Source organism: Acartia tonsa, chromosome 15 (assembly GCF_053477335.1).
Source record: "Acartia tonsa isolate MP-2025a chromosome 15, ASM5347733v1, whole genome shotgun sequence".
NCBI classification, from domain to species: Eukaryota; Metazoa; Arthropoda; class Copepoda; order Calanoida; family Acartiidae; genus Acartia; species Acartia tonsa.
This window is the reverse complement of record NC_137274.1, coordinates 25,996,407-26,008,099: the sequence shown is the minus strand read 5'-3', so window position 1 is coordinate 26,008,099 and position 11,693 is coordinate 25,996,407. Positions and strand designations below refer to the sequence as shown.

The 11,693-nt window shown below is 31.1% G+C and overlaps 1 protein-coding gene across 1 annotated transcript in view; it reads left to right on the top strand.

Annotated features, from left to right (window-relative positions):
* Positions 1-11,693, top strand: part of LOC145306725 (uncharacterized) — a 194,738-nt gene extending 183,045 nt beyond the window's left edge. The window contains exons 5-16 of the mRNA XM_080149005.1: positions 3,210-3,308; positions 3,478-3,576; positions 3,737-3,835; positions 4,003-4,101; positions 4,251-4,349; positions 4,525-4,626; positions 4,770-4,868; positions 5,046-5,144; positions 5,509-5,607; positions 7,350-7,418; positions 9,287-9,328; positions 11,596-11,693. Of these exons, the coding sequence (XP_080005131.1) occupies positions 3,210-3,308; positions 3,478-3,576; positions 3,737-3,835; positions 4,003-4,101; positions 4,251-4,349; positions 4,525-4,626; positions 4,770-4,868; positions 5,046-5,144; positions 5,509-5,607; positions 7,350-7,418; positions 9,287-9,312 (989 nt within the window). The 3' untranslated portion in view covers positions 9,313-9,328; positions 11,596-11,693. The remainder of the gene's footprint in view (positions 1-3,209; positions 3,309-3,477; positions 3,577-3,736; positions 3,836-4,002; positions 4,102-4,250; positions 4,350-4,524; positions 4,627-4,769; positions 4,869-5,045; positions 5,145-5,508; positions 5,608-7,349; positions 7,419-9,286; positions 9,329-11,595) is intronic.

The window sequence follows — 11,693 nt, the reverse complement described above, 5'->3', positions numbered from 1 at the left end:
TATAGGACTAGTGTAATAAACAGCCCATTGTCCCCCCCCCCTCTCTCTCTCTTTGGGATTGATTAGTATAATACAAAAACACATAAATTTCTAGACATATTTATTAACAATTTGTTCTGTATATAAGAGGCTTTTAAAGTGATCGCAAAGCAAGTTTTAAAAATTTGATATATATTTGGAATTACTTAGTTATTTAGAATTATGACAACAAATTTGCTAAATTTGTTATAAAAAGTGCCTTAAAACTTCTATTTTTAAATTTGCTACAGTACCCAAAAAAATTAACTTACACAATTATGTGTAAAACAAACTTTTAGATTTGTTGGCACAGATTTCTCTTAAGCCTTACAGCTTGGGCTCCAATTCCCACATTAATAGATTGGGGGGGGGGGGGTCATATTGACCCCCCCCCTCTATCTAGGTTCCTTTTACAGTTAGAGACATAAAAATGTTTTCTGGTGGTTTATGTGTATTTTTAAAGAAAATTACTTTTTCTAGTCATAGCAGTCAGACCACTCCTTAGCCGCTAGATATTAAAACAGCCATAGAGCGGCCAATTTAAAAGCTGGGATCACCTAATTTTAGGACGAACTTTTATTTCTTATAACAAAAAAAATTACTTTTTCTGACCATCGCCAAAAAACGGCAAATAATGGAAACTGCTATTTTCAGCGGTTACGGCAGTAAAACGGCGGTTAGCAGCACCAATTAATATTTTTATCTGTTTCTGATCACAATAAAAGACTACATACAAAATTTTGTTGGTCTAAAGCTGTTTTAAAATTCGGCAGCTGGCAGCTTAAAAAAAGCAAAATTACAGGTAGAAAATAGAAAATCGGTCAAAAATAGGTCAAGGAGTGGTCAAACAGTCATGACCTTACTACTCACGGAAGTTTATTATTGCTCAAGGATGTACTACAAAAGTTTTTAGGTCTCTAGCTGTAATAGAAGCCACTACATACATGATGTAAGTTTATAGTAAAAGCGGGACAAAAATTGGTCATAAAATCGGTGAGGAAGCGGTCAAACGGTCATAACACCACTATTCTCAGATGTTCATTGATATCCCAGTATTCACAAAAGTCATAATGAAGAAATTAAGATTTATTTGGATTTTTTTCTAATTTTGGTGCCACCTAACCAACTTTGACCGGATGCCACGACCGACACAGACCAGATATCCTTATAAGACCAACTCTTGCCGATGTATAATTACTAAACTTAAAAAGTCATGAAGTCACAACTCTCAAAAAGCCCCCCCCCCCCCCAATCTGTAAGGTTTAACACAGATAGAGTTAATAAGATTTATACTTGTAAAATAAGAGATAAATTTCTGTTTTTAATACTGATAAAATCAATTTTGCTAGTTTTTGTCAACTGAAAAAGTTGCAAACAAGGTTCAAAAATGTTGGACCAAATGACTAAAAAGATATTTCTCAGCTTATTTTAGTGCAACTAACATAACAGGCAATCAGAACAAATGTAGAATAATGTATTATGGAAACACAGCTAAGGGGGCCCTCAAATGGTTTTAGAGAGATGTAGTGTTAGTAATGCACAGTAAAATTCAGTAAAATTTTTGTTATCAATGTTGTGTCAAAGTACCTCAATAAAATGATCCTTAGAACAAGAAGAAACTGGTGGTAGATGTATCATTTTATAAGTAAAAATATAGATATCCAATTTAAATCTTTTGATTGTGGAATTGTAAAAATATGATATGTATAGTCTAAATATTTTTAAAAGTTTTTCATTGATATTATAATTACCAAAGAAGACCATTAGAGCCCCATTAAATCCACAAGCAATCAATTGGGCTGTGAGGTGAAAGGGCTTATATTTTTACAATTCCACAATCAAAAGATTTAAATTGGATATCTATATTTTTGAACATCTATAAGGATCATTTTATTGAGGCACTTTGACACAACATTGACAACAAAAATTATACTGAATTTATCTGTAATACTACATCTCTCTAAAACCATTTGAGTTGTGTTTCCATAATACATTATTCTATACTTGTTCTGATTGCCTGTTATGTTAGTTGCACTAAAATAAGCTGAGAAATATCTTTTTAGTCATTTGGTCAAACATTTTTAAACCTTAATTGCAACTTTTTCAGTTGTCAATAAGCAAAATTGATAACAACAGTATGAAAAGCAGAAATATCTCTATTTTTTAAGTATGAATTTTATTAACTCCATCTATGTTAAGAGAAATGCCAACAAATCTAAAAGTTTGTTTTACACATAATTGTGTAAGTTAATTTTTTTGGGTACTGTAGCAAATTTAAAAATAGAGGTTTTAAGGCACTTTTTATATCAAATTTTTTTTTGTCATAATTTTAAATAATTAAGAAATTCCAAATATACATCAAATTTTTTAAAATTGCTTCGTGATCACTTTAATAGTCAGCTTAACTGTTAGAAAAAATAGAGAACTATGTCAAAAAGTTTAGTTTTAGCTATAGAATGAAAAAAAAGACAATTAACTGCACATTTATATAGTCTGGAAATTTTTTCCCCAATCTTGGATATAATAAAAATCGGTGGAAAAGGCCGTTTTTTAAGGAAACAATAGAAAGTTTTGCCCTATCTTTGAGATTATATGAATAATATGATGTTAAGGTTTGATAATCTGATGAGAAATTTTCTTATTTACAGTCTCTATCAATATAGCTCGTTCTGAATGCACATAAAAACCTTGTCTACATCAGATTATTTTGTTGGCCTACAATGGCAGTTCTTATTTTGTCTGGATTAAGTATCTATCTATAGATACCTATATATCTTTTTATCTATATATTTAACTATCTCTCTATCTATCTTACTATCTTTCAATCTATCTATATCTATCTCTCTACATACATATTTTTGTATATCTATAACTGTACTCTGAGCTAAAGAATATATAATGTATATAATATATTTATATCTAGGTAAGACAAGTCTTATGGTTGCAGCAAAGTATGGATACACAGAAACAGTCAGAATACTTCTAGAACATGGAGCCAATGTCAACAATAAAGATAAGTTGGGTTAGTTACATAATATTATTTTACTATATAGTGTATCTTTAGTATATTCTATCTAACTATCTACATATTCATTTACATATTTATCTATCTCTGTATACCTCTCTCTGTATATCTATAACTGTACTCTGAGCTAAAGAATATATAATGTAACTAATATATTTATATCTAGGATGGACAAGTCTTATGTCTGCAGCATGGAATGGAAAAACAGAAATAGTCAGAATACTTCTAGAATATGGAGCCGATGTCAACATTAAAGCTAATGATGGTTAGTTACATAGTATTTTTTTAATATATAGTATATCTTTAGTATATTCTATCTAACTATCTATATATTCATTTACATATCTATCTATTTCTGTATACCTCTCTCTGTATATCTATAACTGTACTCTGAACTAAAGAATACATAATGTATATAATATATTTATATCTAGGAAGGACAAGTCTTATATGGGCAGCACTGGATGGAAACACAGAAACAGTCAGTCTACTTCTAGAATATAAAGCTGATGTACACAAAAAAGACATCAGAGGTTAGTTACATAATATTATTATACTATATAGTGTATATTTAGTATATTCTATCTATCTATCTATAGTCTAAATATTTATCTCTGTACACCATTCTCTGTATATCTATAACTGTACTCTGAGCTAAAGAATATATAAAGTATCTAATATATTTATATCTAGGAAAGACAAGTCTTATGTATGCAGCACAGCATGGAAAAACAGAAATAGTCAGACTACTTCTACAATATGGAGCTGATGTCAACCATAAAGATAATAAGGGTTAGTTACATAATATTATTTTACTATATAGTATATCTTTAGTATATTCTATTTATCTATAAATCAATTTATCTATCTATCTATCTATATTTGTACACCTCTCCCTGCATATCTATAAATGTTTACTAAACTAAAGATTGTATAGTAACTAATATATTTATATCTAGGTGAGACAATTCTTATGAGGGCAGCACTGGGTGGAAACACAGAAATAGTCAGAATACTTCTAGATCATGGAGCTCATGTCAACTATAAAGATGATAATGGTTAGTTATGATATTATACTTTATTTGTATCTTTAGTATATTCTATGTATCTATCTGTATATCCATTTATCTGTGTACCTCTCTCTGTATATCTATAACTGTACTCTGAACTAAATATTATATAATGTAACTAATATATTTATATCTAGGAATAACAAGTCTTATGTGGGCAGCAGGGAAAGGAAACACAGAAGTAGTCAGAATATTTCTAGAACATGGAGCTCATGTGAACAATAAAGATAATTTTGGTTAGTTACATAATATTATTATACTACAATTATATAATGTATCTTTAGTATATTCTATCTATCTATCTATAGTCGACTATTTCTATCTATAGATCTCTTTACACGGCTCTCTGTATATCTATTACTGTACTCAGAACAAAAAAATATACAATGTATCTAGAATATTTATATCTAGGAAGAACAAGTCTTATGGCTGCAGCAGAGAAAGGAAACACAGAAGTAGTCAGACTATTTCTAGAACATGGAGCTCATGTGAACCATAATGATAATATAATTGGTTAGTTACATAATATTATTATACTATAATTATATAATGTATCTTTAGTATATTCTATCTATCTATGTATACCTCTCTCTGTATATCTATAACTGTACTCTGAGCTAAAGAATATATAATGTAACTAATATATTTATATCTAGGATGGACAAGTCTTATGTATGCAGCACTGTATGGAAAAACAGAAGTAGTCAGAATACTTCTAGAACATGGAGCCGATGTCAACCATGAAAGTAATTCTGGTTAGTTACATAATACTATTTTACTATGTAGTTTATCTTTAGAATATTCTATCCATATAAATACATATATATTCATTTAACTATATATCTATCTATTTCTGTATACCTCTCTCTGTATATCTATAACTGTACTCTGAACTAAAGAATATATAATGTAACTAATATATTTATATCTAGGAAGGACAAGTTTTATGTGGGCAGCAATGAATGGAAACACAGAAACAGTCAGTCTACTTCTAGACTATGGAGCTGATGTCAACCATAAAGATAATACTGGTTAGTTACATAATATTATTATACTATATTCGTATATTGTATCTGTAGTATATTCTATCTTTATCTTTATATCCATTTTTCTGTATACCTCTCTCTGTATATCTATAACTCTACTCTGAACTAAATATTATATTTATTTTATCCATCTATATACATATGTATATATATTCATTTAATTGTAAAAGGCTAACTCACAAACAAAATATGAATTTACATATTCATTCAGACATTACAAATTGTTTTGTGCATGTTTGCATATTTAACTATATATATCTATCTATCTCTCCACATAAATCTTTCTGTATATCTATAACTCTACTCTAAACTAAATAATATATAATGTATCTAATATATTTGTATTTAGGAAGGACAAGTCTTATGCATGCAGCATACCATGGAAATAGAGAAACAGTGAGGATACTTCTAGATCATGGAGCAGATATCAACCATAAAGATGATAAGGGTTAGTTACATAATATTATTATACCATATATTTGTATCTTTAATTTATTTCATATCTTTCTCTATATCTATAACTCTACTCTAAACTAAAGAATATATAATGTATCTAATATTCAATTAACAAATGCCTTTTTGGAATTGGTCTACCTAAAGCTTCTTTAGGCCTTTTGTGAACTAGGCTTTATTATACCAAATATTGTATCTTTAATATTTCATGTAAATATTGAAGTTGTGATAAGTATTATCTTTTTATCTATTCATTAATAGTTCGAATTGCTATTGAACTGTTTAATTATCTTTCTGTATGTATATGTGGTAGACGGCATCATATGGACAAGCCTTTTCTAGAGTATACTATGCTCTGGGACTCCCGGCAAATGCAGATGTTAAAACTCCACCCATCACCTTTAGATATGCTATCAAAAGACGGTCATTTTGATAAGCGGTCACCCAACCCATTGTTATGGAATACAATGGCCACCTGGGCATGGGGAGGGGATTACCCCCCCTCCCCCTTTCCGCAGCCGGACCTTCCCTTTCCTCTGCCATCACCTGCCACCCCAAGGAGGCAGCCTTCCCTCCTACCTTTGCGCCTGTGGACTGGACACAGCCCCAGCTCAACCCCTCACCAGCTACCCCCTCATAATCTATTATTATACTTCTATTTGCTATATAAACCTGTATATCTATTGTAATGAATCAGTTCAAAATATATCTCTTTAGCAATAACTACTTTTAGTTATTTATTGATAGAATCTTCAAGGCTAGGGGCTCGTTTGAATCGAACTCGCTCAGTAGGGTTGAACTGCTTCACCCCTACCACATATATATCTTTCTATTAATTTATCTTTCTTTATAAAGAATTACAAACACACAAATGTACTTATTAAGTATTATCTTCTTATCTTTTTATTAATAGTTCTAATTTAACTGTTTAATTATCTATCTATTTATCTCTTCACTAGCGGCTACGCCCGTAGAGGCCTCTAGGGGCACTTGAGGAGGAGAGAGTCCAATTTAATAACCCAATTTCTTACTTTAGATTTTAAAAGAAAAAGAAAAAAATTTGGGGGGGGGAAATTGTTTTTGGGGGGGGGATTTTCATTTTTTTGGGGGGTTGAGGGTGTCCCAACCCCCAAGAAAATAGTTATGAGCCTTCCTGGGACCTATGAGAAGCTACCCTAATAAGGAGAACCCGATCGGTTCAGTGGTTATATCTCTCTATTCATTTATCTTTCTTTATAATGAACTAGCGGCTTCGCCCCTAGCCTCAAGGGGCTTTGCCACAAGAGAAAATTTTAAAGAAAAAAAGTGGTGGTGAAACACTAATCCCTTTGTTACATGCATCAGCAAAAAATGTCTCTCCCTCCCCCCCTCTCTCACTCTTCCTCTCCCTTTCTATGTCTCTCCCTCCTCCCCTCTCTCTCTTTCTCTCTTTCTCTCTCTCTCCCTCTTTCACCTTCTCTCTCTCTCTCTCTCTCTCTCTCTCTCTCTCTCTCTCTCTCTCTCTCTCTCTCTCTCTCTCTCTCTCTCTCTCTCTCTCTCTCTCTCTCTCTCTCTCTCTCTCTCTCTCTCTCTCTCTCTCTCTCTCTCTCTCTCTCTCTATCTCTCTCTCTCTCTCTCTCTTTCTCTTTCTCTCTCTCTAAAACTATGCAATATTATGACATTATGACTGTACGCACATGTGATAAACAATGTTAATAGGGTAATTATCTATACATTAAATAATAATAAATATCATAGGTTGGACAGCTCTAGATTGTACTCACCCTAATAGACATGAAGAAATAGCAGAAATACTTAGAGAACATGGTAAGCTTATACAATAATTCTATATTTATAAGTATAGCTATCCTATCATTTCATTTGGCTTTTAATGAATTCTTTCTATTATTTTAAGTAAATCTTTGGATGAAGAGTAAAAAAAAATACAAAAACTATGATATTTAAGTTTACTATATTTTATAGCTTTATTCTTGTATTAAAGGCTGTTAGTCTTTTATATGTTCAATTAGAACATTACATGAATTTGCCTATAACTCTGTCAAAAATACAAACAGACCTTTTTTGACATCAGCTGCTGAAACGATTTCTTCACAAGCCCAATTAATTAGTTTTGAAATATCTTTCTATTTCATGGAAAATTTATGAAATATGAAAATATATTCAAAATTGTAAGTTTTCTATATATGGAAACCATAAAATTGATAGAAAAATAATAATTACTTGAGGTTGTAAAGAAACTTTTTCAAGCATTTTTTTTTCTCATTTTTTCAGAGTTATGTAAAACTACCAGACTTTGTACTTTAATATCTAATACCCTTTAATAATATATATTTTTGTATAAAGTAGAATGAAAAAAAATTATTATTTTCATTAGCTTATTTCTTCTTATTATTATATAACTCTTAACGGTCAGGGTGGGAAGGGGGGGGGGGGCGTTTAAGTTAATTTCAGGTTCCAGGTATAATCCTGCAGGTCCTGATCCTCCAGGTCTCCAAAAATCTTTAAAAGGCTCCTGTGACCACAATTTTTGACTTAGAGACTTCAAATTTTAAACTTAATCTTTTCGTACATGTTTACATACCGTATTAAAATTTCATAAAGATTCGCCGCCGTTTTCCCGCCGACCGCCAACTGCGGCGGCTGGCAGCTGCCAAGTACAGCTGCAGCTGCTGAAATTTATGTTTTGATATTTCTAATATAAAATTTACATAAAGATAAACCTTTTCTGTGAAAAAATTGTTCTTCTATCTCCAAAAATAAGAAAATTACAGCCGTTTGAAATTTTTAAGTGAAAAAGGACCTAAAAACAAAGGTTGTCAAATAAAAGGGTGAAGGAAGCGTAAATTTACTTTGTTTTAATTAGGGTCGGAAATTCATTATCATACAGGGGACTTGCACAAAATTTTTAGCCCTCTAGCTCTAATAGGTACTGAGATAATAGGGGGGGCGTTGAACGCCCCCCCCTGACCGATTAAGGTGAGGCAAGGGGCCGGACTGTAAGGGGATAAAGTTGTTAGGTTTTTGATTCGTCCTTTAAGATCCCTTTAACTACTAAACAAGTTTAGGTAAAAATTTAGGAAATTTTTTGCTTTTTATTTAAGATAGCTAGCCGGTGCTTTTAGTAAGTAGTAGATGTAAAATTTTTCATAGAATTCAGATATGCAATCGTTTTTTTTGTAGACCTCTTCTTTTTTAAGTAATTTAAGTTTTTTTTAAAAATCATTAAGTTGGTTTTAAGGTACTAAAACGCAACAAAATAAAAGAAGAAAATGGCCATTATGAACAAAAATAGTAAGATCTTTAATTCGACACCTTACTTTTAAAATTCTGTTGAGTAATTATTAAAAAAATCATTTTTTTAACCTCGGTTTAATAAAAACTTTCACTTTTTCAAAACTTTAGCTCTAAAAATCTCAGCTGTTAACTGATGTAAAAAAATATTTTTATATCTACTTATGTGGAAATCTATAGAGAAAAGAACATGTAATTTTTTTAATAATTCATTGAGAAACATGGGCCGCAGATGCTAAAAAATACTTTTTCGAGGGTCAATCTGTATATGAATTAATTAACACTTAAAGAAATAAGATCCTATTAAAAAACAAATCCCTTTTATGCACAAAGCTAGCAAATCATTAAAAAAATCTGAATGGTTTAAAAATGATTTTTTTCAGGAGGAAAGTGTAACCTTATGTGTTAGTCTTACTTACAACAAGGTAAAACAATTAAATAGATCATTGTGATAATAAGAACAAAGAACAAAAAAGTTATAAATATATTTCAATGCTTTCCCTCAAAGTGAATAGGGAGCACAGATCTCTCCTTTTGAAATAAATCAAACTTAAGGAGTTCTTTAATTTTTTTATACCAACTTACCTATATATAAAGGGTGAGTCAGAAAAAACTGAGTTTTGTAAATATTATAAAGATTGTAAATATTTAACATCTTAAAAATACAATTTATATTAAATTATCACATTATAAATCAAACGTTTTTTTGTAATCTATTGTTAAGATTTAACCACCCCATAACCGGAAAACCAGCTCATGACTGGAAATATTTCATTTGTTACCCAAATTCCTCCCCCCTCCCACTGAATTTCCTCTATATTTGGTGCAAGACTGGATTTAATCTCTAAAATCTCCGCCCCCTTTTGACAAATTATACTTGTGTGTTATAATCCATCATAATAACTTCATTTAAATAGGGTAGGGTTTCTAAAAGGTATTTTTATTTAATAATTCTAACCTTGATAACTTTTTTTATCTTAAGAGATTTTTTGTCAAATAAAAAGGTTTTTTTTCTTTTTACTATAAGCTACGTTATTATAGAAGATTTTTTTAAACCACATGCATCACAATCAAGAAATTAAAAAAAAAATGACAAATTGCAGTATTCTAAAAATGCTTTTGTGAGGAGCCAAAAAGCATTTCACCTTTAAACCTCATTAAAGTACTTTTCTTAGACTTTTTTTCTAAATAAATATTGAAATTTAAGATTTTTTTATACAAAATAGATGAGTTATTTTAATTTTTCTTGATCAACATTTTTCACACAAGGCATTTTTTGACACCATACACCTATCATAGAGGCCGCATTTTTAGAGATAATGAAAAACACCTTTTACAAGTTTGATGTGCTTTTGTACAGAGAACAAGGACATATAATTGTTTTTTTTCTGTATTCCTTCTGGTTGTTTCTGAAAATTGAAAAACTCAGTTTTTCTGACTCACCCTGTATGTCTATTTATTCATTCTCTGTATATACATCTAGTAATTGCTATTTGTACTTAACCCTTACAGATCGGGCCCCAATTCCCACCTTAATAGATCGGGGGGGGGGGGGGGGGGGGGGGCTCAAAGAGCCCCCCCCCTCTATCTCGGCTCCTGGTACAGATAAAGACGTAAAATTTTTTTCTGGTGGTTCATGTGTATTTTTAGAGAAAATTACTTTTTCTTGTCATAGCAGTCAGACCACTCCTAAGCCGCTTTTTAGCGGCCAGCCGCTAAATTTTAAAACAGCTGTAGAGCGGCCAATTTTGCAGCTAGGATGACCAAATTTTAGAACGAACTTTTATTTTTCATAACAAAAAAATTACTTTTTCTGATCATCGCCGAAAAACGGCAAATAACGGAAACCGCCATTTTCGGCGGTTACGGCGGTAAAACGGCGGTTGGCGGCGCAAATTAATATTTTTATCTGTTTATTATTGCTCAAGGATTTACCAAAAAAAATTATAGGTCTCTAGCTGTAATAGAAGCCACGATATTCATGATATATGTCTGTAGTAAAAGCCGGACAAAAATCGGTCATAAAGTCGGCCAGGGAGCGGTCAAACGGTCATAACACCACTTTTCTCAGATGGTCTTTGATATATAAGTATTCACCAAAAAAATTTTAGGTTTCTACCTTATACACAAAAGTCATAATGTAGAAATTAAGATTTATTTAGAATTTTTTCTAATTTTTTTTGCTACCCAACCGACTTTGACCAGACACCACGACCGACACAGACCAGATATCCTAATAAAATCAACTCTTGCCGACGTATAATTACTAAACTTAAAAAGTCATGAAGTTACAGCTCTCCATCTTACCTACAAAAAAAATGAGATTGAAAAAACTAGAGGGGGGGGCTCTTTGAGCCCCCCCCCCCGATCTGTAAGGGTTAAGCTTATTATTTTATAAACTATACAGAATATATTCTAAATCTGTAATTTAAGTATAAGGCAGAAGATATTTATCTTTCTATCTACATATATAATTTTATAAATATAAACATATCTTTCTATATATATTTGCTGATCTGTCTATCTCAAAATAACTACTCTAAAACTCACAATCAACTGATGAAAAAATTTTCCTTCTAATTTTTAGTTTCTCTATATCTATCTATGAATTTTTCCAGTCCATCTGTTGATATCATATATCTGTTATTAAATCCAATATAATTTTGATTAATTCATAAAACAATTATTTCAGGACAGAACAGCTTTGGGTGAATAGAATGATTACCTACAATGCTTTACTATTTAAAATTGTGTGCCTTTTTTATATAAAAATTGATTATTGTATGATTC